Consider the following 16,374-nt stretch of genomic DNA (forward strand, 5'->3'; position numbering starts at 1 on the left):
TCCTACATATTATCTGCACCCTGGTCTGGGCTTGATAACTACAGCTGACATCTAGAGTCACATCCCCTCTAACAAGGTGGCATTTCTTAATCCTTTCCAAACATTCCCCCTAACTGGGGACCAAATATTGAAACATGTGAGCCTGTGGGGTCCATTCTCATTCAAACCGCCACAGCCATTATGTCAAACTAGGCAAGTGTTGTTACCTTTTCCTGGAGAGACACAAATGAAAGTCTAACCACCATGATGAGCATCACCAATAAACTGAAATGTAACTTTGCCGTAGTTCAACTTGGTAAGAACAGTAAGTTTATTGTTCTTTCTTACAGTGCACAGGTGAGGGATTAGAAGTGTGTGTGTGTGCGTGTGTGCATGTGTGCATGTGTGCGTGTTCCTACAAATAGATGCAGCACCACAAAGCCCCACTTCAGCATGGACGGCAAACTCACGGAGCACTGTTTTCAATCCTTTATTTCTATATGTAGTCTAACATCTCCCCAAGATCACTTGCAAACTGGGGAGGAGTAATAACTTGAATTCAGGGGAGCGTCTTCGGACCCATTACCACAAATCTTGCTGTTACTGTGGTGTTCTGCTCTAGTTGCCTTGGCTCCAGGACATAGTCCAAGAATAGCATCCTGTTATGGTCAGAGGAAAAATCTCACAATAACAGAAAGATGATGACTTTTTGTTTTGTTTTATTTCTGAGTCAGGGTCTGATTTTATAGTCTTTGACTGGCCTGGAACACACTATGTAGACCAGGCTGGCCTCAAACTCATAGAGACCCCTTTGTTTCTAGCTCCTGATAAGAGTGTGAGGATGAAAGGTGTGTGCCACCAGGCCTGGCCAACTAGAGTGCCACTTTTGTGGGTCATCAATGAATGTTCTCCTTCAATCTACAACCATCCTTGGTACCTCTGACACAAAGAGAAAAGGTAATACTGTTCTTATGTCTCTGAAAAGGAGGTAAAGGTATTCTGTGACACTAATTTCCTCTTAAAGTACACAAGTTTCATTCCCCCAAAGGCCATTTAGATCCATAATCTTGAGACATGGATCTCTTTTGACCAAGAAAAAAAAAAAAGCCAAACAAATACAGAATGCAATTTCAGTGACAAGAAAGATACTAAATATAGAACAGAATTTCAGTGACTTAATGACTCCAGCTTAAGAAAAGCAAACACTGCAGAAAGCCTAGTGGTGGGTTCCACTTTCATTTTACCACATTATTTTTAGCTCACTATAAAAAGACTGATTGTTATATCCCACCTATCGGAATCATGCCTCCTAGACCCCGTGAATAGGCCTTTTGGAGAGGTTCTTAGCTGTGGTAAGGTGAAAAAGCCATGTATGGAGATACATGTCTGTAATACCAGCACTGTAAAGGCTGAATGAAGCTGGTGAACACTGAGTTTGAAGCCAGCCTGGGCTACACAGTAAGATCCTGTTTTTAGAGTTGGGTGATGTAAGGAGGGTGGTGAAGAGATGGCTCAGTGTTAAGAACACTTTCTTTCAGAGAACCCAAGTTTGGCTCCCAGTTCCCACATGAAATTGCTCACAAGAACTGTAACTCTGGCTCATGAGACCCAACACCCTCTTCGGGAGGGCATTTGAACATACCACATGACATATACTCACACAAACACATACAGATAAAAATAAATCTTAAAAAGAGAAGGTAGTCTATCAGATCACATCAGGAGTGGCTGCATTGTCATCTTCTGTGGCCTGGTAAGGCTGCTGCCCCCTTAGGGGGAGGTGATCAAAGAGCAGGCCAATCAGTTCATGTCAGAGGCAGTCCCTCTTCCCATTACTATGTAACCCACTTGGACACTGAACTGCCATGGGCTACATCTGTGCAAGGGTTCTAGGTTATCTCCATGCCTAGTACTTGAATGAGAGAGGGTGGGACCGGGAGGGGAGGAGGGAGGGGTTTATGGGGGGATACAAAGTGAATAAAGTGTAATTAATAAAATTTTAAAAAAATTAATAAAAAAAAGAGAAGGTAGAATTTTAACTACAATAGTGTGTTTAATGCTACTGGACTTAACTAGACACATCATCTAGTTGATAAGAGATAAAGGCACTAAGCTGCAAAAGAAGTAACTTTTCCAGAGTCACAGATTTTATTTTTAGGCAGAATCACACTGTGTGGCCCTGCCTGGCCTGATGTAGACCAAGATGGCTTCAAACTAAGAGCTCTACCTGCTGTTGTCTCCCAAGTGCTAGGATCCTGATTCTACTTTGGCTATACTAGGTTAAGTTAAATACACTCAAAAAATAACTTTACCCTTTATTTTCTTAAGATGTGCTTTGTCAGGAAATATAAAATTACATATATACTTACATTAAATTTATACTGTAGCACCTCTATAAGGAATTTAAACCACTGTACAATCCCTCTCAACAGTATTTTGTGTAAGTTAACTTTAATGTTCTTTTCTTGGTTATCAGTCCTATAGAATATCCCTTCTAGTAAACTTTAATAGAGATCTTTTTAAAAATAGCCTCCCTAATCTAGAATATGGCAAAAAAAAAAAGAAAAAGAAAAGAAAAGAAAACAAAACAAAACAAAAAAAAAAAAAAACCCAAAACCAAAACAGAACAACAAAAAACCCTTCAGTTTGGCCAGAACGTAGTTGAGGCTACCTCAGCACTTAGATATCAGTGCGCTTGTTTCCTGTTGGATCCTGGGAATTCTGCCTAATCATCCTGCTCATGTTTTCCTCATGCTCTGTAGGTCACGGCTATTTTATCTCCAGGCCAAACAGGAATGGCTGTGTATTCCCATCCCTTCTAAGAAGGTAAGGTCTTTAAAAGCATAACTTCAACTGACAGCGCTGGGTGCTCTAGTCTGATTGTGACCTGTTTCCTAGAGGAAGCAAATTCACACCATTTCTAGCTTTTGCCTAAACACATTGTATTTGTGGTAAGCCTAAACCAGACTTGGTAGAAATTAAATGAAATTCAGTAAACTTTGTTGAAGAACCATATATGAAAGCAACCATGGCCTTAAAATGGAAAAATTTAAGATTCCTACTACCCTTGTTAAAACCACAAAACAAAAACCTTTTTAAAGAAAACTTTCAATAAAATGTGAGGGCAAGACAGAGCTCAATGAAGGGATTAAATAAAGGTAACCTGTTGATATTTCTATTTCATACCCTGGCTCTAGCATTCCAGGAATGTAATGGTATAACCCTCTTCTTGTAAGTTTTTCATCTAGTATTTCTTAGCAGTTTAATCCTCTTAGCATTAAATGACATAGCCCTGTTTCATAGTATGTGCTACCTACTAGTTATAGATCTCAACTTATCAAGTAACAAGCGACAAGCTACTCTTTAATTCACCACAAATGCCTTACTTTCTTTTAAAGACTCAAACATTTCATCCCAATGCTTAAAAGCTGTGCCAATGACACAATGTGTAGATTGAATTTGCTTCACACTAGTATCATCCGACATCATTTTTTCTCATCTTATATAATCTAGGAAGTGTTAAATGTTAAAACTGTTATGTGACCCTCAGATAATCAACACAATCTAATTTTTATGCCAACTGAGTAACTAAAAATGGCACTTTAAAAAATATATGTAATTTTAGCTTATCTCTGTATAATGTAAAACAAAAATGGCTAAAGACTGATGAGCTGGTAGAGCACCATTTTTAACAAGATTTTTTTTACTGCAGAATGACTTTACAGTAACCATAACCTTGAAGCTTAATGTTAGAAGCCATTTAGTATGCTCTATAGGTTTATTAGCTATATACCGTAAGTCCAAAGGAGGGGTTCCTTGGGAAATACCACCCCAGTTAAGTACTTTTTCATAGGTGTGGACATAGAATCACAAAGCAAAACAAAACAAACACCAACAAAAAACACCTAGGGCCTTTGTAAGAGTAAAAAGATGTGGTACAATAGGAAGCTCCACACTTTAATAAATCCTTAGTGATGGGGAGAGACAACAAGCATGGAATGAAGGCTTGCCATGGGTTAAACATACAGGCTGCCTGAGAAATTTAGACAGAAGTGTTCGAGCTAGTCCAGACAAAAACAGACACCGAGCACAGAAAGTGGGAGGAGAGAGGCAGACAGAGAGTGTTCTAAACTACTCAGCTATCTCTTCATCACCCTTATTCCACCCCACTCTAAAAACATGGTCTTAACATGTAGCTCAGGCTGGCTTCAAACTGTCTACCAACCTCAGCCTTAACATTGCTGTTCTTTTGTGAACAGTTACTGCCTTTGACTTGACTTTGATAATGTACTAGATTTTCTATTACTTTTCTATTAAATCAGCAAATTAACTCCTGAACAGCTTTTTGTACATTTCACATAAAGACCAAATCCTAAAGTGTCTCACAGTCCATTGGCCTAAAATTTGCTGCAATCCTCTAGTCTCAGCCTCTGGAGCGCTGGGGGATTAGAAGCACAAAACCCTACATGCCTAGCTACAATCTAAAAGTCCTGTGGTGACAGTTGCAAACAAATCAGGAAAAATATTCAAGAGTGTCCATTTACTTAAAAGTAACCTGTAATTAACTTCATCTTGCTATTAACGAATTAGAATTATCTTACACGGTCAAGGTGGTCCACACCTTTAATCCCAGCACTCACAACTGATTTACATGGCAAGTTATGAAAGTAATGGCTATATTTGGACCCTGCCTCAATAACAGAGAAAAAAAAACCTTCTCATGTCAAGAATGTATCCCTACCAAAAGGAAACACTTAGCTTGTTCTGAGCAAAATTTACATTTATGCTACAAAGCTCATTTTTACTTGGACAGCAATGTACTCTGAGACAGTATAAAACAGGACTCTGCAATTTTAAGTTTCTACATTATTTGTGTGTGGGTGGGGGGCTTGCAAGCAGGTTAAAGGACAGGTGTATCTCTGGCTCCTGGGTATCAAACACACGTTGTTAGGCTTGGTGGCAGCATGTATGTTGCCTTGTGACAGCTAGAATGGTCCCTGAAGCTTTGAGTTACAAGCGGTATGTAGGTGCTGGAAACTGCACTGGGGTCCTAGGGAAGAACACCAAGCACTCTTAGTTGCTGAGTTCTCTCTCCAGCCCTCAGGTATACAATGTTATCGATACTACACACTCCCCAAAGTTAGTATCTAGTACTATGGACAACACCCACTTTTAAGAATTGTTTCAAAGTAAAAATAAACATCACATGAATTTGTACCTAAGCAGGTAATTAAAGAACCAAAATGCCCAGATATATGGGACAAGCTAAGGCTTTATATATATAGAAAGCCAGATGTATGTTTAGCATTTTGCTACTGTCTTAGACATTTACCTTTTTGGGGTTACTAGTTAGGAGCTTTAATGTAGATATCGTCCAAGAAAACCTGAGAGAAGAATGGCTCCAATCACTTTAAACTGTTTAAGTTAGAGATCTCAAGTTAGGCATGATAGCTCACATTTATAATTGTTTGAGATCAGCCTGGCTAAAAGGTGATTTAGAGTTGGCAATGTCTCAACCAAAACCAACCAACCAGCCAGGCAGTGACACATCCTTGTAGTCAGTCCCAAGAGCACCCAGTTCAAGGCCAGCCTGGAATACAAAAGAAGATTGTTCAAAATAAATAAGTAAAGCTATTCTTAGCCTCTTAGGTAGCTTTATGCAACCACTCTTTTCTCCGCCAAGTTCGATAGCAAATCAATACAGTGACAGGAAATATTTTAGGTGCTTTCTTGATATTCTTGAATTAGGTATTATCGTCCTAATAAATGAAACAAACAGGGCAGTATGGCCTTAAAGTAACTTGGCCCACCAATTATGATAGCCCAATACTAATTCCTTAGCACTACAAAAAACAAAACTAGCCTATTTTCCCTTTGTAAACACACTGGGTTAAAAGCCCTAGCTTTACAGATGAGGTACACTAGATTTCACTGAAAGATTTGCCTATTTTTATGATTAACATAGTACTTAATTTCAATGTGGATAGCAGTTAAATCAGCCTGGAATGAAGGACATACTTTGAGTCCAAGAGTCTAGTAAGAACTCAAATCTTCCTAAGTGCCTCACACACTGAATTATTCTTCCCAGATGTTCTTTACAAATTATTTAAATCCAAATCTTAGGGTTACTGTACATGTGCCCTTAGATGTAGCCAACAGCTTATTTCTATATTCCCACACCCGAGGCCAAGGCAGGATTACAAGTTAACAGGTTAACCTGGACTGCACTGTGAGTTCCAGACCAGAGCTAGGATTGAGACCCAAACATCCCTCCCTGCCCCAAAATATCACTATGAAACCACTGATCATTGTAATGCCTTGCTACACACTGACAGCAAGGGTCTACCATAAGACCATCCAAGGTTTAGCTCTCACATTAGCACTAACACGAGCACTTCCTTTCACATCCATTAGGCCTTTGGTTCAGTCCCCAGAATAAAAATTGTAAAGCATCAGGTTTTTGCTGACACCCGTGAGGAGGTAGTCATTTTAAATGTACAAGTTTCTCCTTTAAAATTCCGTATTTCCAACAACTGATTCAATACCCTATAGACTGAGGGAGATACTACTGTTCAATGCACAGACCTCTATACATTTCCACTTAATTCAACCAGTAGGATTCCTCAAGAATGGGTGGTTATGAATCATACTATTTCCGCTCTAAAGTTATCCCTAAAAAGCAATGGTTCTATTCTTGACTTCAGTTGGCCTGGAGCATTTACTTTTATTCCTTATTATCTAAGCATAACACCTGCACAAACTTAAGTTTTTTCCTCTTTACATTACAACCAAACCCATACAGAAATAAATTGTTTTCTGTTGGAAAAAAAAGTCATACCTACTTTCTCATTCAGGATTGTGTCACTGCACTGGGTGGTGGGTGGGTGGGGAACACAGCACAGAAAAAGGATATAGGCAATTACTTAAATTCCATTCCTCTCTCAAATTTCAGGATTATTTCATATTAATGTTATCTACTGAGATCTTCACATTTTGCTTATCATGGTATTCATATGACTGAATTCAAGAATCATGGAAAATAAATCTACAGTACAGAGCTATATGAAATCAACTATAAAGCTGAATATGCAAACTTTCCTATTTTCCCTGTTTAGGGGCCTAAGGCTTAAAAACCCAATAAACAAGAAGATTCCCTCTGTACACTGCTTTTATTATTTACATAATACAATATAGCATCAATGCTGAATAGCATGATTATGTGCAATACATAAATATGAACTATCTGTACACATCTGCAAATCTAACTCAGAACTAAGGTACATAAAATTGAAGCGAAACTGAATGTTTTAATAAAGAAAAACTAGGACTGAACACTGCAATAAATCAGAAGTAGTGCCTTGTGTACATACTTAACTATTTACAGATGAAAACAGGCATTACCACAACACTAATCTAACTATACTCATTTATATATAAAAAAAAACACAAGTTCATACATCACAAAAAACCTTCCATTATAACACAGAAGTGATATTACCAGACAAGCATCAGTGAAGTATACTGCCTTTTCTAGTTGTTATTGTACAATGCTGTAGATAATGCAGCCCATGCAATACACCCAAGAACACTAGAGTCCTACACCCAAATACAATATGATAAAGCAGCCCTCTGCAAGTGGTGCTGGATACCACTAAAGAAGTCTACTGCAGCCATGTTGGTTATGATTTTCCATGCAGAAGGGTACAGTTACATTAAGAACTGAAGTCTTTAAAAAGCTTTAAACATTCTTTCTTGAACCAAAACATTCAACAAAAGATGCACATGAAAAATTAACTGTTCAGATACCTTTGCAACTTAAAACTCAGATGCATGTTATTTAACAGAGCTGCTGTATGTGAAAACCAAACGTAGAGTTTAATTTCTTCTTGTAAACAAATCCTAGTGCAGTTCTGTGCTACAATTTTAGTAATGAGAATGCAGATCTCTTCTGGTGCAGGCCAGTACAATAGCTTCAAAGATTATCTCAGGCACCCTGTTGTTGACTTGATGGTTTTACTTAAGAACCAGTTGTGATGTTACCTTTCGCAGAATGTCCTAATTGACAGCTTTTAGAAGGCCAATTTAATCAGGCTTACACATGGCACCAAATACTGGTTTTGTAGCTTTCTTCCTGCTTTCAAAAGTCATGTTGAAATTAATGTGAAGTTTAACTATGGTAGTAGACTGCCAGTCCTTTTCTGGTGTACCATTTTTTTTTTTTTAAAGTACAGGCACATAACACTAGCCAAAGATTATACCTTGATTACATTCCCAAAAGGCAGATATGCTGCAAACATGCAGAGATTTCATTCATTTAGTTTGGCACGTGGAACTAAATTTTGTTCCTATTATCTGTGTATTTCAATTTGCTGTGCAGATTTTTGTCCAATTTTACTGAGGGGAGGGCATATACATTTGTAGGGCTGTATCTATCCAATTCTGCCTGTAACAAACACCCAAACATCCTAAAATATCAATTATAAGACAGACAAGTATAAAGCAAAACTCTGGAGAACATCAAAGGAAAATGGCCATGCATCTGCTCTTTAATGTTTTCCTACGATATATTAAAATAAAAACAAAGTTTCAGTCTCTTCACATGTAGTACTTTTTTTTATATTCTCTGGATTTTTTCAGCCACAACAACTGGATTCTCTTTTCTGATTTTTGCTGCAGCTTCTGCTTTGTAATCATATGGACAGTTGTGCTTGTCAGAGTAACGGTGAAGTCCACAAAACAAATTTCCACATCGGCAGTCAAATCCTGCACAAACAAGAGGAATCACTTGGCAACTTATAGCAATTAGGGCGAGGAAAAAAAAAGCACTCTAGTCACTGTAGAAAAGTGTTTTTCACTGCTTTGATTATGAAAGACTGTCAGCTCCTGACAACAAGATAGAATTCATGCAGGTTCTAGAATTAGGATGGCTTGAATTCAAAATACAGCCTTACGATACACCACACAGGAGTGAATCTCAGTTGAAAACTATACACGACCTACTACAAAATTCTGTTGTAAATAGCCAGACCATTTCATGCCTGGCTCTAAGTAGGTGTTCACTGCTGTTTGTTCAGCTACTTTCTAAGTATCAACAGTCCAGATTAAAAATAATTTGGAAGGCCTGAGGTTAATTACATGACTAGGCCAACATTTAAAGTGGTTGGAAATTAAATCCCACTCCTTAACCCACTAGCCCACTCTTCCTGGAAATCTTAGGATATTTTATTTATTTACTTGCTTTTAATGTATAAAACCAAACAGTCTCTTCTAGACTCTTTAGAGACACGAATTATTTTATGTGTTAATACCTGTAAGGCCAACTTTCTTTCTACACATAAAACATCTGTTCTTCTTTGGTTTGGGCAACTCAGGAGCTTTTTCTTCACTTTGAGAAGTACTGGGCTGAGAAACTGATGGACTGGGCTGAGTGACAACTGAAAGACAAGGTTATAAATTAGAAGCTTGTAGGGAAATCACCAGCTGACAATTATTTAAGTTTAAAAGAATATTTAAGAGAAACAAATAAGATTCAAAATGTATTTGTTTAAGCAGGCCCTTTTATATTTGAGCATTTCCTGCAATTACTATGCTAGTACATACTAAACAACCAGTAAACAACCAGTTAAGAAATCCATTCAAATAAAACAAGCAGCCAGCTGCTTTCTAAAAATTTAAACAAAGTTTATCAAATACACTGGATATGTTTGTGGAAGTATTAATTTTTGAATTAACAGACCCTTCAGGCAGACAGAATTTGTTTTGTTGTTTTGACAATGGTCTTCTTATCCTGTAGCCAAGGCTGTCCTTGAACTTGAGGCCACCATTCTGCCTAATCCTGATGGGTGCTAGGTTACAGGTAACCCCAAACTAGGCTTCAGACCAGGATTTGTTTTTAAAGACACAGGTCTTATTTCACTGTTACCTGACTAACCAAGAGACATAAAATGCCCTCCCAACCTTTTAAATTTGTTTATTTCTATCAATAGGATTTGTCACATGAATGAAAAATTGGAGACTGTTGTATTAAAGACCCATCCTTACTAGTTCTTCAAAATAAGAGACTAAAAAAAAAAAAAATTGCTTATACTTATATTCAACCATAAACCCTTAGAAATAATCCAAGCACGAAGAATAGAAAATTTAGGCACATACAATGCTAAACCACTGCCTACACAATATTCCAATTCCAATACTCTTAGTATGGTCAAGTTTCTAGGTCAAGCATATTGCTCATTATGCTCATCTCCTCAATGCACATTAGCAATATACACAGTGGAATCAACAGCCTAGTAACAAACGAATAAAAATTATTCCACCTACTTTTTAAAAGCTACTATGACAACTTCAATGTAACTTTTCCTAATGCTATTAGAGTAACTAGTTGGAAAGTGTTAGCCATTTCTTTGCCCACACCTAAAATGTTAACACATAAGCTCCTCAGACATACAAGGGAAGGGGAGATGGATTTAAAAACAAAACAAAACACCAACAACAACCATAAACACACTGGGCCTTTTTTTTTTTTTCAAAGTAGGACTCATTTAAAATACAAATTCACCTGCCACTTCATGACCAAATAATTTTGAGATATAGAAAAACAAAAGCTGGCACATCAGCAAGTCTTCAAGACAGACAAAATCCCGATATCCTTTTTCCCCACAATCATTTTACACTTCATTTGCCTACTCTCTACCAAAACCAAACTGATTTGAGTAAATCATGCACACAGTTAATGCTAACAGAAGTCAAGCTTCTTGTAACTTTTAGAGAACTTCTGGTTGTGTTGTAACAATTTCTCCAAAGCAACTAACCACTTAACACAAAAAAGCACTTCCATACAGTATTGTAACACATATAATAGGGACCCAATACTGACAGCTCCCAGCATTCACTTTACTGTTTAGCAGAACACTGACAGGGCTGAGACTGATTAGTTGCCATAAAACTCCCTATGGCCTTGACATTTAATATCATTAAGTTATCATATAGTTTCCAGACTAGTCTATTGTTTTTAATAAAAAGTGAGGATAAGGAGGGGATGAGCAGAAGAGGGTAAAAATAGTAATTTATATTTTTAATACTACTTATTTGCTGGGCCTGTATTTTATAGCTATCCCATGGTTTGGTTCTTCAATGGAAAGAAGAGAATCCCATCACCAACTCAATTCTTTCTCACACTGCAAAATTCAGAACTGAACTAGTATTAAACTTAAAAAGCATACCTGGCTCTGACACCTCTGTTTTCGGGGTAGTTATTTTGTCCTCTCTTGAAATGCTCATTTCTGTCATTTGTTGAGTTACAGGCAAGGCAGCCACAGGCACATTTCTATTTGAGTTCAAGCAAACAATTATTTTTAAAGATGTTAAGGGTACTTTTTTTTTTTTTTGAGATAAGTTGTCAATTCAACTTTAAATTGTGTTACTTCCAACACGATCATACGGCACCAGATTAACTTAAAAATTTGGAAAAGATATTGGATGCTCAACATAAATGAGTAAGAATAAAGTAATTTGATAAATGGCTCATCAACTCATGGCTGCACATTTGGATAGTATCACATTGTAGACCTACAAAGTGTTTTAACTGTGCCTATAATTTAAGGACAACAGGAACGGCTGTGTTGGAACATACCTTGTAAGGCACGGTTTCACATTCTTACTCTGATACAACCACACTATTATATGTATAGCAAAGATATCTTGATTTTTCTATTAGAGAGACTCTGAAATGTATACTCTTACCTTGTTTTTTCAGATGTGCTGCCAGCAGCACCTTCACAGTTGTTTAAACTAGCATCTGCTCTCTGTACAGATGCAGAATCTGAGGTAGGGCTGTTGGAACCACTAGCTGTCCCTATTTAAAAAAAGGGATCTGTAAGAAACAAATTAGCACTACAAAAACCCACTTAGTAAATAAAGTCTTAGTAAGCATCAATACTTGCATTTAGTTTAGTGATCTAAGCACCTTCACTGCACTTCAATCCTACACTTGACATTCAGACAAAAAAAATAAATAAATAAAAGTCATATCCCACAAGACATACTTATGAAACAAAACTTCAAAAAGGAAAACTAAAAATGTTACAAGATTGTCTGCACAATAGTCATTTGTTGCTGAGGTAGTCACGCCAAGCACTTGGGCTGCTGTCTTAATGGTAAGTTCTTGTCAGGCATTCTCGTGATTCCTAGGCTCTCTCCTCCAGTTCAAGTGTTTTTTTCCTTGGAAGCAACTTACCCATTGGGCTCATTCTGCCACTATTCTGTTGTCTCTGAAGATGTTCTTTGTAGCAAACAGAACACATTCCATTTGTCCTAGGATTCCCATAAAAGCCACATCCTGTACTACACAGCATGGGCCCTGGAGTCTGGTTAGTCTCCTGAGCCATATTTTTCTGCTATAAACAAAACACAATTTTAGAAATTAGCATGTCACAAAACCAAATTGAATACAATAAAATCACTACACCTTTTGCTATTCCTAAACACCAAATCTGTTAATAACAGAAAGCAAACCTGTGTTAATTAAACAGAAATGAGTATCTTTTTTACTAAAACAGTGAGTTTTAAAGACTTGTTTCAGGACTTAAACAAACAAACAAACAAACAAAAAAAACCCCACAAAAACAAACCCACTACTAAATACTAAAGTGTATACCTGTCACTATTTAATCAGTTTCTGAAAATATCAGCTTGCCAGTTACCAGGCTTGTCTGAATCAATTTTGAACACTGCCATCTGTACTTTATGCTCAGGCCAACCATTCAAATGATGGTTACTTCAATGGACTAAATCACATAAAATAGGGAGGAAATAACCCCCACAATAATCCAGCTATCACTTCTTGACATTTAGTTCAAGTTGGCTGAATCCTGGACTTAGCCCTATAGCTTTTAAATAAAGGTTATTTGCATGTGTGTAAGTGTATGTCTGTCTGTACACATATATCCCTGGTGCCTATTCATTAAACTCCTTGCAACTAGAGGGAACAGACAGCTTTGTAAACCCAGGTCCTCTTAAAAGATCAAGCACTCTCTCTGAACAGCTAAGCCATCTCTATGGCCCATCTAGACTTTCTTAAAGCCATACCCTGAAGCTGTCTTAAAGACATACTTGGGCCCCATCAGTAGTACTTCTACTGAGACAGGAACCTGTAGCCTCAGTGCCTAGAAACCTGCAAAGCAGAAATTGTCAGCCTTAAATTTTTCGGTCTCTATTAATTTTAACAAGTATTTCTTTTTTTCCTCTTAAAACCCAAAAACTTTCTAAGCCTAAACTTCATCGATGTAGTATAGCAATAAAAAAAAAAAATATCTTTGGTCATGGTTAATATTTACTATTACTGGCTGGAGAGATGGCTCAGTGGTTAAGAGCACGAACTGCTCTTTCAGAGGACCCAGATTCAATTCCCAACACCCACATTGCTCATTGTCTGTACCTCCAGTTCCAAGGGATCTGGCACTGTCACACAAATGCACATAAAATTAAAAACAAATTAATATTAGGCTACCAGGAAAAAAGAAAACTTTATATAGCAAGCATACCTTGACTTTTCTTAAAGTTGTTTACATGAGCATAAAATGAGCTAAATTTACTGTTTTCTACTGTATAAAAATTAAATAGAAAAAAAAAACTATTTTGAAAAAATTATGTAAACTGCATTATTTAACAGCATTTGGTCAAAAGGAAATTGTGGCCACTCAGTTTTTTCAACTATTTTTTATACAGTAAGTCACACCCTATTAACTCTTTACCAAAAATCATAAAATGAAGGGGAATAACCAATCTGACCAGGACAGAATCCTGACAAAGAGTAGCAGGTCTTGAACAGTTAAATGACAGCAATCTTTTTTCTTTTGTTAGCAGCACAAGAACACCTTATCTTGAGCCAAGTCGAGCTTGTATATAGTGATTAAAAGCCAGTTTAGAACAATAGTCGTAATTCTGTTGATACTGTCTCTTTAAGCAGTGAGTGGAATTTAGCTGACTCATTTCAGAGCAGGGCAGTGTAAATATTTCAAGATCACTTAAGCAGTTTAATAAACACTTTTAGCTGCAGTCTTTAAATACTGAGTATAAGAAGAGCACAGAAAGATGATTCAAACACTATTATTCAAGTACTAAATTATGGCATCTTCACTTTCACCAAGCAGTGTACTGCCGTTTACCCTATGCAATAAGTCAGGCTTTTTTCAGCCCACTTAAGAACTGTTAGTCTCATTTACTACACTAACTTCAGTGACACTTGGCATTTTTTAAAAGTATATGGACATGGAATTTCTAAAACCAACTGATTAAGTTAGTAAGAAAGCACTCACTTTTCTTAGGTTAATGAGGAAGATTACCACCTAATGTCTTCCCCACCCAGACTAGGATTCCACCTTCAAGAAAACTCAAATCTTAAACTGAAACACACAGAAAGACCAAGAATCAAGACATTGGCTTTCTATAAGGCTTTCCCCCTCTCCTAGTAAGGCACATTTTAAATGCCATCACATGTGCACAGCTTGCTTTAATATTTCTCCGAAGCTCAGATCACATGGGAGGGCGCTCCAGCCTGTCACAAGGCTGCAATGTGACAAGCTGAGCTGGATGGAGGCTCTCACATAAAGCCTAGTCAACAGGGGCCTCTGAAATCAGCTTCTATTTATATCTCAGAGCCTGCCAACTCCTACACAACCCCAAGAACTAACGATGCAGTATTCATATATCTCACATAACAAACAAAATGCAATTAAGGCCTCCAGGTTTTTCTAATGTAGGCACAGAGAACAATCTCACCTTCAATCCACAATACCCAAGCACAATTAATCACAAAGTAAAAATTGGTTATTAGAAAAGAGGTAAACAGGCACATGTATTTCGAAAGCACTGAAGCATAAATACTCCTTACATTTAATAACAACTATAGGGTATGTTAGGTCAGATACACTGTATTTTCCTTATATTCTAGGAAAAAAAAAAAAAAGACCAAGTCGTTAGAAACGTAGTATTCATCCATAAGCCCTACCGGGCATAACTGGAATGCTTGTTTTGTTTTTAAAGTAAAATTCACGGCTTAGCTCGTAGCTTAAAGAAACCTCACTTGACTAAGGAAACCATTTTCGAACTCAAAATGTGAAATGAATGAATTTTTTCTTTTAAACTATGGGATACCTGTTTCAAGTGCACATGATGGTTAAAAATGGCAAGACCACTCACTGACCTCGAGGTCAGACCTGAATTCTAAACTCTAAGGTGCCACTAAGCCTGACCTTGGGCAAGTCCTTAGTCTCCAGTCTCAGTCACCTCTGCCAAATAGTTTTTTTAAACCTCCTTTCCGGACTTAATACCGGTCCTAGGCACACAAAAAAAGAACTAAAACAAATAGAGGCGGGACACTTTAAAAAAAAAAAACAAAGCTGAAAAGTAAAAGCGAAATATTTTCAGAAATTGAGAAAATGAAATCTCACTTAAAAAAAAATCCTTAAAAATGACAAGAAAAAATTCATTTTTACCTTCCTATTCCCTTGGTTACTAAATAACAAATTGAAGAAGACAGGTTCTGACCCATATATTGTTTTCTAATTAGCCCAGATAATAGTCTTAGGCAGTTCCAACCGACAGATAACTTCTAACACCGTCCTCAAAATACAGTTACACGGAGTGCACGGAAGGCGAGAAAAATGTCAAGTTCACAAAACGTTCCCTTAGGAAACAAAGGGAGAGGCGCTCGACTTGCCTCCACGAAAGGGATCTGGAGGGAGCAGCCTAACCACGCTGGGAAAACTTAAAAAACCCTCCGGGGGCGGGGGCGGGGGGAGAGCCGTGGGGCCGGGTTCCAGCGATTTCGACCGAGTTCGGGGCCCGGCGGCCCCCATCCCCCCTTCGCAGCGCAGGCCGCGCTCCGGGAAGCCCGGCAGGGCCTGCTCCAAGAAAACCACTGAGTCATGCACTCGGCGGGCCCCTCGCCGGAACGGCTCGGCCGTGCGGGGCGCCGGGCGCGGCAGCAGCCCCAGCCTTTGTCTGGGCGGCTCGGCCGAGCGGGGCGCCGCGGCGCGCCGGGCATTGTCCCGGCCGGCCGGGCCCGTCTTTGTGCTCGCCGATCGGGCGTGCTCCCGCCCCCGCGCCGTCCCGGCTCGCGCCACTTACCCTGCGGGGCCCGGATGCACTGGCGGGGTGGCGCGCGACGCCGGGCGGTGGGCCGGGCCGAGGCCTCCGGGGAAGGGGCTAGCGGCCGCCGCGGGCCGGAGCGGGCCGGAGCGCCGGCGGGGCTGCTGCGGCGCCGCCGGGGGCCTCCTTTGTTCGTGCAGGAGCGCCGGGGCGGCCGAGCCCCGCCGCAGCTCGGGTGGGAGGGCGGCGAGGGAGGAGAGGGGCCGCAAGGCCGCGGGGCTACGGCCGCTCCAGGCGCTCGGCCGC

At 39.0% G+C, this 16,374-nt stretch overlaps 1 protein-coding gene across 1 annotated transcript; it reads right to left on the minus strand.

Annotated features, from left to right (window-relative positions):
• Window positions 1-7,129: 7,129 nt before the first annotated feature.
• On the minus strand, window positions 7,130-16,177 carry Zfand5 (zinc finger AN1-type containing 5). The gene is made up of 6 exons (XM_055613903.1): window positions 16,108-16,177; window positions 12,215-12,374; window positions 11,722-11,833; window positions 11,202-11,305; window positions 9,288-9,413; window positions 7,130-8,742 (listed from the first exon to the last, which is right to left on the minus strand). The coding sequence occupies exons 2-6, from the start codon at window positions 12,363-12,365 to the stop codon at window positions 8,594-8,596; spliced, it is 642 nt and encodes a 213-aa protein (XP_055469878.1). The 5' UTR covers window positions 12,366-12,374; window positions 16,108-16,177; the 3' UTR covers window positions 7,130-8,593.
• Window positions 16,178-16,374: the final 197 nt, after the last annotated feature.

This window comes from Psammomys obesus, unplaced genomic scaffold (genome assembly GCF_907164565.1).
Source record: "Psammomys obesus unplaced genomic scaffold, mPsaObe1.curated_primary_1811, whole genome shotgun sequence".
Lineage (NCBI taxonomy): Eukaryota > Metazoa > Chordata > Mammalia > Rodentia > Muridae > Psammomys > Psammomys obesus.